Below are 12708 nucleotides of genomic sequence, written 5' to 3'. Positions count from 1 at the left end.
GCATGATTGAGTGCCAAGTAGGAAAGGTGACATGTATTTCCATTTAGATAATAATATTATAGTATGATAATGATAATAATAATATTAATGATAATATTGATGATTAAATAAAAAATTGAATAATTAAGATTGATTAAGGATGAGTTAAATGACTTTCCATCATCTATACTTGATTACCAATTGAAGCAAGGTGATTTACTATTTTTGGAAAGTCATGCTTGAAATGATAGACATGACTTTCTATTTTTAGAAAGTCACTCTAGAATAGTCAGAAATGAGATTTTGTTCAAGGAAATTTATCCCTTAGTGGCCAATTTTCAACAAGAAGAAATTGCTAATGATCTCTCATTCTTATATTTTCATTTGTACTTGATATCTCTCTTGGAGTTGTTAGGAATTCATGATCTTCTTGGAGCTTGTGGAAGTCTAGGGTTAGGGTTTGATCCCTTGGAGGTTTGTGATTATGGTTTTCTAATGAAATCCTAGGAGTATTTGGTAAAGAAGAAGAAGAGAGGATGACATCTTTCTATGCAAGACTTGTTTGAGTGATTCATGCATGTTGGAGTTCCTTGGTCAAGATAGGGTTTTTTATTGTTTTCCGTAGCTAGGGTTTTGGAGAGCTAGTTGATTGTGTCACCTCTCAAATCCTCACTTCTTGTGAAAATGTCCTTAAGCACAAGAAAGAACTTCAAGGAACTGTAAGGGGCTATCCACTATCATCATAGTAGCAGCCATAGTTTTAAAAACCGCTCAGAAAAATCGGTAACCGGTCAAACCGGCCGGTTAGCTAGCTGGCCGGTCCGAACCGGCCTAAAAACTTGGTCAGACCCTTCATTTGCCTGATTTTTGGCCCTAATCGGTGAAAACCGGCCGGTTTAGGACGGAACCGGCCGATTTTAGGCACAACCACCATAAAGTTAAAAAAACATGTTTTTGGCTGTGTTTGAGGGGTTTTGGGGGGGACTAAGGGTGTTTCAACCCTAACAATGTTGGCAATTAATAGTAATGTTAAATTCTTAAAGTAAAAGTGACATTTCCTTTAATTTTCATTTTCATCCTTTTACTTAAATTTTTAACATTACCATGAAATGACTCAGGATGTTTGAGAGTGGTTTCGACCTCATTGGATTTCATATGGAGAAACTAGAATTTTAGATTTCACTCAAAATTCAGCAGACTTAATGGTTTTCAGGATTTCATGGTTTGGGGGTAAGCAATAAATGCAATTAGAGCTCCAAATGATAAGAAAAACTCCTGATCTAGATCCCATTGTGTTGGACGATATTGATCCAACATCAGAATGGGTGGAGGAGACTGAAGAACCTGTGTTTGAGGCTGATTTTGATATCGACATGGCTTTGGCGGGGGATGAAGCAGATTATGTGGTGGCATCAGAACCAGGATCAATAGCGGCATCAAGGAAAGGCAAGGAACCAATGGAAGGCACTAGTCATGCAGGTCGACAAACTCGTGCTTCCATTAGGTCCACTTCTATTGTCATTGGTGGCATTGATACTGAGGTTGCAGATCAGGCTGAGGCATCCTCAGACTCTGAACCAGATGATGTCTATGTAGCTCCTGATGATGATCTTGTGTCTACTACTAGTAGTGGTAATGAACTTGATGATTGATCATGTGTATACTGTAGACTTGTAGTAGGCCAATGGCCTCATAGCTTGCAGCAATGTTTTTGGACTTTATAGGCCATTTAGAGCCTCATTTGTTATGTATTTTGCTATTTTGTTGATGATATGTATTGCACTCGGTGCCATTTTGATGTATTCACCTTTACATGGTATATAAATGAGCAAACTTTGCATATTTTGTCTCTATTGGCTTGGAATCATGGTTTTACATCTTAAAAATAGTTTTGTTTCATTAAAAATTAATTATTTAATGTATTTTTTTAAAACCGGTTCGTTTAGACCAAACCAGTGCCGGTTAGACTGGTTCCGGTCGGTAAACCGGTTCATTAGGTGGACCGGTCCGGTTTTAAAAACATTGGTAGCAGCATGTTTTGCTTTACATTGGCTCTCCTTTAGCACACGGGGTTTATTCTTAAGATAGGATTGCTGAAGATATACAAATGGAAGCTCAAGGCGAATTGAAAAGTTATTTTTTGGAAAAATAGAGATTAGGATTTATTTTTTATAAATAAAGTAATGGATGGATGAAAACTAGTGTCAATCCATTGGGTAAGTGGATTCAAAGGTAAACTAGGAAGGGTAGCAACTATAGCTTCTTTCTTATGTGATAAGGAGAGAATGAAACTGAAATGAACAAGCTACATTAACCCTATCTTGCTATGCACAATGCAAAAGCTCTTTTGTAGGATTTTAATAAAGGAACCCTCTAAAACATGTATCAAGGTGTGCCTGTAAATGGATAATGCAAATATGGTAACAAACTTAATTTAAGATGAATGATGCACATTACATTTCCAGCAGCAGACACAGAAATACAAGAGAGGTAAATGAGGTATAAAGTTAGCATGAATTTAGCTTTTCATAACATATTTTGTTATCGAGTTTAGATTAGTGCTGTCGTATACGTTCCCTTGTGGCTCTTCAAATTTCCACCAGATTGGAATACTTTAACCTTCATGTTTCTACATTTGATTTGCAAAATGTATGTTGATTTTAGGAAGTTGGTAATTGGTAGTTAGTGATCCATATCCAATTTAAGAATAATATCCTGTTGTAAGAAAATTCATGAAAACAAGAGTTTCTTTGAAGATGTTTGACATTCATTTGTATGTGCAATGCCAGTATTGGAAGAGACTCTTATCCTATGGGTACATCCATTCTATAGGATGATATTTAGTAATACCCAAAGCTTTAAAGAACTTTAGTTCTCAAGGAACAGGAACCTATGATAATTGGAGATTTCCTTAAAGCTTTTGAAAATCTAGTTCTTTTTGTTAAGAGTTACCAAATTCAAGTTATATCTTTTATAATTCATGTACTGAATTTACGTTGCATAATGTTCCAACTAATTCTGTCTATTGTATCATTCACAACCGTTGTTTATCTGATTTGTTAAGATTTAATTGGATGATCTTCATGCAGGAGTGTCGGTTGAAAAAGTTGTGCATCTTAATCAGGAGACCCGTGATTATGTGGGTAGAAAATTGTTAGAATTGGCACTACGAGAACTCTTTGTTTTCCGTTTCATGCAAGTGAGTTTAACCTCTCTTTTTTAACATCCAAGATTCAGTGTCTTATATAGCTTGTCCCATACAGATCATATTGAAATGAGCTCTGATAAAATCCTATGGTTTATCAAGTCAGTATTTAGTATTGATACAAAAAATACAAGTCTTACAATTTAATTCCATGACCTTTCCAGGAGAAATATCTGCTGAAACTTGTTCAAAATATGTGAATATTCCAACTCTGTATGAATTTAGATGTTTTGGCCAAAGGTTTTTTTGTCAGTATGTACGAATACTTTTTATTTCTTCATCCTTAATGTTGAATTGGCATGCTTTTCAGTAAGACAATTTCTCATTAGACGAAACATGGAAAAAACCAGTGTTGATAATATCAGTATCGGCAAAATATCGGCGAGGGTCCAGAAAACACCTTATCGGCAATATCAGCGAAATATCGGCAAGCATAAAAAATCAAATTTTTCCAGTTGCTAAACATAGCTGATATTTTCAAAATATGGCGATATTTTGAAAATATCGCAATATTTTGCCGATATTTACTCGGCGATATATTGTTTTGCCAAAAATATCGCTAATATCGCTGATATTATCAACACTGGAAAAAACACATCCTGTCGGACCATTTTGTTTTGTTTTGTTTTGGAAATGACCAATAGTCAGGATACTCCTAATTTTTCCACATGGATTTGTTTATGGAGTTATTGTAAGGTTACTTGTGCATGCATGCATAAATATATATGTACATAAATACATCTTGGAAAAATCACATGAGAACTTGGGCGATGAATACAAACTATACTATATTGAAAGAGGGAAATATATGCTCGATTCATTCTTGAATATGGTGGATGTCAATATTGATTAAGGGAAACTGAGTTGTCTACACAAATCCCATACAAACACTTTTATTAACTGATCGTAATCTAACCTATAGCTTAAAATTAATTACAGCATGTTATTTGAGTCACATTATTACTATTCTAAAGTACATCATAAATTTATTATATGACCATTTGTAATACACTTAACATACTCCGTTAATGGCTATATGGTTCTGAAATGCAAATTTATTTTGATCAAACATTTCAAAAATGTTTACACTCTGCCTCTCAAATGCACTCCAAAAATTAGATTTGAAGCTGACACGAAGCAAGAAGAAATGCTGATTGCATGATATATCACTGGCATGACTGCTGCAGTGTAAAAGACTGCATGAGGTCCTTGATGAATCTGTAACTGTTCAACTGGATGGGAGTCAATGCTGGCAAAACATCTTAGCCCATATATCACAGATGTAGATGTTGATTTCAACTTCAAGAAGGTGTCCTCCTCCACACCTAGTTACGAAAATCATGAACCAGGGCTTTGAAGCCTGGCATACCACATAAAGAGTGCCATCCACACCTGCAACCCATAACTCCCGTCGCTGATTCATGACCACCTATGTTTGATAATGTGGACTGACCAAAAGGTGGGAAACCCCATAGGAGAAAATTTTCTCCTCCTTGGACAGCCAGTGAGCCGACAGTTGTATTGATCAGCACTTGACATGATGCTATGGACCCTCCACATATATGCTCCAGTCAAATCTCTTTCTCCCATCCAACATTCCTATTTGAAGGTGTTGTAAAATGTAACTAGGTTCGGTTTTCATAATGACATGTAATTATGATGTTTGTAAATGATGAAATGATGAGAATAAAATTATTATTGTAATGCCTTGCTTCATGGGTTTCATGAGCAAGAGGTTTATTTTAGATGGCTCCCATTGAGAGCCTTAGGATTTGTCAAAGAGTCAATGTCATGTATAAAGAAGCTCTTCTTGAGCATATATATCAAATGTATATAAGTTTACTGTAACGAATAAAATATATAAATAATATAAATATAATGTAAAAGATAATAATCATAAATAATAGTTAGTTAAGTTAGTAATTAGGTTGAAGATGCATGTCTAATAGGACATGACTCTTCATGAAGAGACTTTTGCCTGATATATAAGCAAGCCTTTCATTCTCATTTGTAAATCATAATCATTCTTATTCTTATTCATATATTTAATATAATATTTGAATCCTCATGGGTATCTTGATATTCCAAGTCTTTTGAAGTAATTAATTTGTAGAAGGAACTTTGTTCGCTTCATTTGGTATCAGAGCAGTTCGGTCCTCTAGGTTGCTTAACCGGTGCACAGAGCTCGTTCTCCGATCCAAGTCTTTGGCTATCGACTCTTCGTCAAATTTATTGTTGTTGCAGTTCAAGCGTTCGCTAAATATTTGAGAGTTTCTCCTTTTCTCCGTTTTTCTAGGCCTTTGGCCATAAAAAAATTTAACCAAAAAAAAAAATATAAGTAAATAAATTAAAAAAGAAGAAGAAAAAAAAGTAAAAGAAAAAACAAAACGGATACAAAATCTCATACCAAGTATATTTAAAACTTTTTACGTGGAGAAGCCCGTGGTTTTAAAAACAACCCATGGTAATTGCCCATGGTATTTTAAAAAGTTGAAAAAAAACAAAAAACAAAAGGAATACGTTTTACTTTTTACATGGAGAACATTTTAACAGAGTTTTTAAAAACAACCCATGGTATTTTAACATCGTGACCGTGTCATATGAAAAGATGTGACTTTTATATTTATTAAGTGGGGTGACATTAAAAAGTTATCAAGGGAGTAATTAAGTATATAAAAAAGGGGACCATTTATTATTAAAAAAGAAGAAGAAGTGAGACTATTATTATTATAAGATAATAAAGTTATTTTGAAAAGGGGTCTTAATATAAAGAAATACATACATATATAGAGGGCAACAATATAAAGGAATATTGTTTTTTTAATAAAAAGGGTATTCAAGTTTTAACAATCCACATTAAAGAAGAATATTTGAAAAATATATATAGAAGAAATAAGTGATATTTTATAATAAAAATAGCTCCAGTTGACATATTGTTTACGTAAAAACATCAAGGCAAAAATGGAGACTAGTAATGAAAGGTTTCTTGAAACCTTTAGTAAAAGTGTTGATACATTATTTAAAATCAAAGGATCGCTCGCAGGAAGAGATATCATAATCTCTATCAGTCTTGCTGAAGAAAATAATTATGTTAGTCATAAATGTGCTAACCAATTGGTGATTCCTAAATCAAATATAATTGAAACAAATGGTTTTGGCATATGTGATAAACAATATGACATAACCAATCTACACCTAAATATTGTAGATTATACTTTTACCTCACAATTCACCATGAAAACCTTATGGTTTAACGATAGTGACATTGTTTTGGGTTTACCTTGGATGGAAACTTTAGGTACCTTTATTCTAAATACAAAGAAGAAGTTTTTAACATTTTCTTACAAGAAGAAGAAAATAACGCTCCAAGATTTTACACTAAAACCAAATTCAGTAACACCAGAAGATATCTCAGATATTTCAAAAGTAATTTCTCAAGAAGGTAAAAAAGTATTACAAAATATGCAAAAAGAAATTGACAAAATCACTGTTGACAAAAATGAAGAAGTTTCCTGACTTAAAAACCACAGTGAAAAATTGCTGACGCAAATTAAGAAACTTAAGAAGGATAAGAAGTCATTAGAAAACCAGGTACAACAACTTATCAAGAAGGAAGCATCAAATGTAGGAATTCAAGTTGATGACAAAATAACAAATACCGATCCAGTGAATGTCACAACTCAGGAAGAAGACAAGCAAGTTGAAGAAAAGACGCGCTTGGATGTTGCAGTTCAGACAATGAACATCCCAAGTGAATGTTCCATAACCATCTCAACAACATCTTTGCCAGAAGAAAAATATAAAAATTGGCACATGTCCAGTAAGGAGAAATCAAACCAAAAAAGTTCCATATCAGCATCCGAATCATGAGAATAGACTAATCAACCATGCTACATATTTGAACCAGTAAGAACCGAAACAACAAACTGATGTTCCGGATAATAGTGATGTAATCTCAATCCAGTCTTATGCTAACAAGTCGTTACAAAATTCTAGTAATCAAAATACTATACAGAAGATTAATCTCGGATGGTCTGATCCCTTCTCAGTGCGACAATTTTGTTTGTCACTAAGAAGATCATATCAACTTGTATCAACGAGGATGACTATTTCAAGAGAGAAAGACATTCGAAGCCGAAAGAGAGATCAAGCCTTTTTGAGGAAGGAGCCAATGTAACGAATAAAATATATAAATATAATGTAAAAGATAATAATCATAAATAATAGTTAGTTAAGCTAGTAATTAGGTTGAAGAGGCATGTCTAATAGGACATGACTCTTCATGAAGAGACGCTTGCCTGATATATAAGCAAGCCTCTTGTTCTCATTTTTAAATCATAATCATTCTTATTCTTATTCATATATTTAATATAATATTTGAATCCTCATGGCTATCTTGATATTCCAAGTCTTTTCGAGTAATTAATTTATAGAAGGAACTTTGTTCGCTTCATCTACAAAAGCCCTCCAAAGACAAGCACTAGCTCTCTTACTCATGTCGGCTTCAAGATGAAGTTAAGATCATGTCAGCCTTACCTTATGGAGTCACAACGATTCACATGGCTCATGTCGGCTCATTTATGAAGACCAACCACTATATATACAAGGTAAAGGTACTTCGCATAAGCACAGTTCAGTAGCTCAAATTCTTCTATAGTTCTCGGTGGACAATCATAGTGAGAAATTCGGATGTCATATCACAGTACGTAGTTCGGACTAAACAAAATAGACAACAGAAGTTTGTCTAGGATACAGTTCAGATCTCCACATTGAAAGAAGTTCGGATCTGTCTCTCTGTAATCTCGGGTAGATAGTGAGAGTAAGAAGTTCGGATCTCTGAGTAAAATGTCTCAATGCTACAGCAAAAAGATAGAGTTCGGATGAGGGTATCTATACCACAACTAGATGATGTATAGAAGCCACGGTTTGGTGATGTGAAGGAGCTACCATTAAGAGAAGTATTACAGTGTTTTGCTAATGTTGTAGTGTCGATTTGTGGTAGCATCGGATGTGCTCTAGCCATGAAAATTAGTGGAGGCTAAAGCACACGAGATCTCCAAGGCCCAGAAATGGTTTGGGGAAATTCTGCCCGGTTGGAGAGGTATCAAAATAATTAATATTTTTAATGGGGTTCTGTAAAGACCAAGAACTGAAATACGGTAATAACCAGAACTAAAATACAGTAAGAACCAAAACTGAACTGAAATACAGTAAGAACCAAAACTGAAATGCAGTAACTGTAAGGGATTTTGGACACCTACCTGAACTGCTGCCTGCTCTGGTGTAGTTGATGGCGTTGTGATTGCTTCTGATACCAATTACCGGGAAACCAATTCCACCCAGCCAGACTGAGTAGAGCCTGGCTGCTCAATCCAGTAAGCTTCTCGTAGAAGCTCACTGTCCCCCGTGCCCAGAACCTCAGATACCTAAAGCTCTTCCCTTGGTCAATTGTCTTACTCTGGTTTGTCCTCCCTTCTCTTCTGATTTTTCTCCTCCTTTCTTCTCTGCCTTCCTCCCCCGTGATCGGCTTAGACCAGTGGTTTTATAATTGCAGGCTTGGCGGTGGCCGCCCTCCCACCTACGGCCACTGCTCTTCCTCCTCTCGACACGCCTCCGCTTGCATTTCACTCTCAGATATTTATCCCTCTGATCTTATGTACTTTGCTTATATTTCAGGTTTGGTCGATGCGTTACCTTTTACATAAGGTTTCAAATTTTATATCTTTTTTTTATTATAACCTTTAAATATTATGAAGTTTAATATTATATATATTTATAAAGTTTAAATTCTATATTTATTATAAAGTTTAATTCATATTTATTTTTAAAGTTTAACTCATATTTATTTTTAATATGAAGTTTATCAAATCAGTTTTAATATAAAGTTTAAAACCTTGTATTAGTTAATTAGTTTAGAAGGGTCATTACATACACTCCCCCTTCAAAAACTTCGTCTCGAAGTTAGAGTTTTTTTTTTTCTTATCTGATTACTTACGATAGTAATTGGTACTTCCTTCTTAGATTTCAAAATTTTTGTTTTAATGTCAAGAGACTATAAAATTAGAGTTTTAGGTTTATGATTTTAAATGGATAATTCTTACCCTACCCAGGTTCCCAAGCTATTCTAAAATCATCCTATCCTTCCTAATCTCTTCCGCTCCCATCCTATCTGTCCTCTACTGGAGTATGCCATGGCGTCAGTTTTACTGACCTAACCATTCATAACTCTAAGGTGACAACGTCGATTATACCGACCTGATTCCCAGTAGGCATCCGACAGTCATCATCACACGTCTAGGGGAGCGTGATTCACACAGTCCTCCCATGACTCCAGGGTTCGGAGGATAAACGGTGGGTAACACCTCCACCCCTCCCAGTAGAATTAGGGCTAATACTTTATCATAGAATCACTTTGAGCTTTAATGGTTCTGAGGTTCTGTCATCACGTGGTTATCCCGGTAACTGTTCATTATCTGCAATCATACACTTACCCATACATTTGTAAAATGTGCATTTAGCATATTCAAAATAACTTCATGTATTATTCACATATGACATTACAGTATAACATATTTTGCCATATTCCATGCATATCATTTGACTTTCATCTAGAATGTATTCACTTCCTGCCTTCTATTCCATTGTTCATGTTGACATGCATAAATAAAACAGATTTATAATATCTTAATTTCTATCAGAAGTAAAATCATTTACGGTCTTTAACTTTACCTTGACAACTATAAAAATGAACCACATATATCGTTTTGGTATCCATGTACCAGCAGAAATTAAACATATATATTATGTCACAAAATTTCACGTATATCTATAATCATTCAAAATGTTTCTGAGTCTCTGATTGCAGTGAAGTAAATATATACTAAACATAGTTTAAAGTTCTTCAAAATTGACATAGATTAGGGTATCTTTGGCATATGTCCTCTGTATTTTCCCAAGTTGCTGATCCAGGACTATACTTGTCCCATTGGACCTTAACTTGATCCACCAGGCGGTTCCTCAGCTGTCGAACCCTACGTTCTAGTATACGTAACGGGTCGACCGTTACGACTCGCTCGTCCGATACCGACAATTCCTTCCATTGAAGGTTATGAGATAGATCAACTATATAATGCCTTAATACAAAAACATGAAATACATTATGAATTCTATGCAGGTGAGGTGGCAGGGCAAGACGATAGGCAACAGGTCCAACTCTTTCCACGATTTTAAACGGTCCAATAAATCGGGGTGACAACTTTGTCCCTTTTCTGAATCGAATAGTACTTTTATTTGGTTTGATGCGGATGAAGACCTGATCCCCTACTTCATACCTCCTATCAATTCGGTGAGCATCCGCATAACTCTTTTGTCTATCCTGTGCTTCCTTTAATCGTTGTCTAATTTGTCTTACTTGCGCTTCCATTTCATGGATTAATTCTGGTCCTATTATCACTCGATCTTCTAACCTGTCCCAACTTAACGGTGTTCTGCAAGGTCTGCCATATAAAGCTTCAAATGGAGGCATCCCAATCGAACTGTGGTAACTGTTGTTGTATGCAAATTCGACTAAGGGTAAGTACTTTTCCCAATGTGATTGCTGATCCATCACATACATTCGCAACATGTCTTCAAGTACTTGATTTACCCTTTCAGTTTGCCCATCAGTCTCAGGATGGTAAGCAGTGCTTAAATTTAGCTGAGTACCTAAGGCTGTTTGCATGCAAGTCCAGAATCTAGAAGTGAATCGCGAATCTCTATCGGATATAATATTTTTAGGTACTCCATGAAATCTAATAACTTCATTTATGAATACTCGAGCTACGTCAGCAACATCGTAAGTATCTCTTACGAGAATGAAATGGGCGCTTTTTGTTAATTTATCCACCACTACCAAAATGGCATTGTGTCTTTGAGAAGTAAGAGGTAGTCCAGTGATAAAATCCATCGAAATGGTCTCCCATTTGGACATAGGAATGTCGTGGGGTTGTAAGAGGCTTGCTGGGTGACAATGATCTGCCTTTACTTGCTGACATTCCAAACATTTTGCAACAAATTGAGTGATATCACGCTTCATGCCTGCCCAAAAGAAGAGTTTCTTGGTAACTACATACATTTTCCCTACTCCAGGATGAGCACAATATACTGCTCTGTGGGCTTCCCCAAGGATGGTATCTCGAAGATCTTTATCATCAGGAATATACATCCTTCCATGGAATCGTAAGATCCCATCATTTTCTAATTCATATCCCTCAAATTTAGATTCTTTTGCCCTATTACCTTCAAGACTTGCTCTTACCTTTAAATACCAGTTGTCTTTTATATGATGATCCAGTACTCGTTGTCTTAAGTCTACTTTAATGAGTATGAGAGAATATATTCGAGGTCTTCTGATTAAAGCATCTGCTACTACATTTTCTTTTCCCTTAATGTATGATATTTAGAAGTCATATTCACTTAGGAATTCACTCCAGCGCCTTTGCCTGGCATTTAAGTCTCTTTGGGTGAACAAATATTGTAGACTTTGATGGTCGCTTTTAAGTGTAAAACTTCGTCCCACTAGATAGTGTCTCCAAATCTTTAAAGCTAGCACTACAACGGCTAATTCTAAATCGTGAGTAGCATAGAGTTCTTCATGAGGTTTTAACTTTCTGGAAGCATATGCTATCACTCCTCTATCCTGCATCAACACTGCACTCAGCCCTTGTTTGGATGCATCAGTACATACAGTAAAATCTTTGTCCATGTTTGGGACTCTTAGGATTGGTGCACTGGTGAGTAGTCTTTTGAGTTCAGAGAATGCTTTATTACATTCCTCGGTCCATTCATACTTAACACCTTTACGCTGAAGGGTGGTAATTGGATTTGCGATTTTGGAGAATCCCTCCACAAATCTTCGGTAATAACCGGCTAAACCCATAAAGCTTCGTATCTCATGTGCATTTTTCGGTATTGGCCAATCCATGATCGCTTTTACCTTCTCAGGATCTACTGAAATCCCTTCACCTGATATGATGTGACCCAAATAATGAATCTTTTCTTTAAAGAATGAACACTTGGATAATTTTCCATACAACTGATGTTCTCTAAGGCAGGACAGTACTATCCGCAAACGATCTTCATGCTCTTTCTCATTCTTGGAATAGATGAGAAAATCATCTAAAAAGACTTGCACAAATTGATCAAGATATTCACGGAAAACACTGTTCATAAGATTCATAAATACGGCTGGCGCACTTGTTAATCCAAATGGTACCATAGTAAATTCATAATGTCCAAAACGTGTCCGGAATGCAGTCTTAGAAATATCATTTTCAGAAATCTTTAGCTGATGATATCCTGAGCGAAGATCAATTTTTGAAAAGACAGCAGCTCCTTTCATTTGATCGAAAAGATCATCAATTCGAGGCATAGGGTATTGATTCTTTACTGTAGCTCGATTCAAGTCTCGATAATCTATGCATAATCTTAAAGATCCATCTTTCTTCTTCACAAAATTTACAGGAGCGCCCCAAGGTGATGTACTG

At 35.5% G+C, this 12708-nt stretch overlaps 1 protein-coding gene across 1 annotated transcript in view; it reads left to right on the top strand.

Moving 5' to 3' along the window:
• Positions 1-12708, top strand: part of ABC1 (ABC transporter 1) — a 260843-nt gene that overhangs the window by 182692 nt on the left and 65443 nt on the right. The window contains exon 6 of the mRNA XM_089449129.1: positions 3069-3178. Coding sequence (XP_089305255.1) covers positions 3069-3178 — 110 coding nt within the window. The remainder of the gene's footprint in view (positions 1-3068; positions 3179-12708) is intronic.

The sequence above is a fragment of the Pinus tabuliformis genome, chromosome 7, assembly GCF_031772625.1.
Source record: "Pinus tabuliformis cultivar Carrire ecotype Pingquan chromosome 7, CPIR1, whole genome shotgun sequence".
Classification (NCBI taxonomy): Eukaryota; Viridiplantae; Streptophyta; class Pinopsida; order Pinales; family Pinaceae; genus Pinus; species Pinus tabuliformis.
Note: the sequence above shows the minus strand (reverse complement) of the source record. Positions and strands in the feature narration are given on the sequence as shown.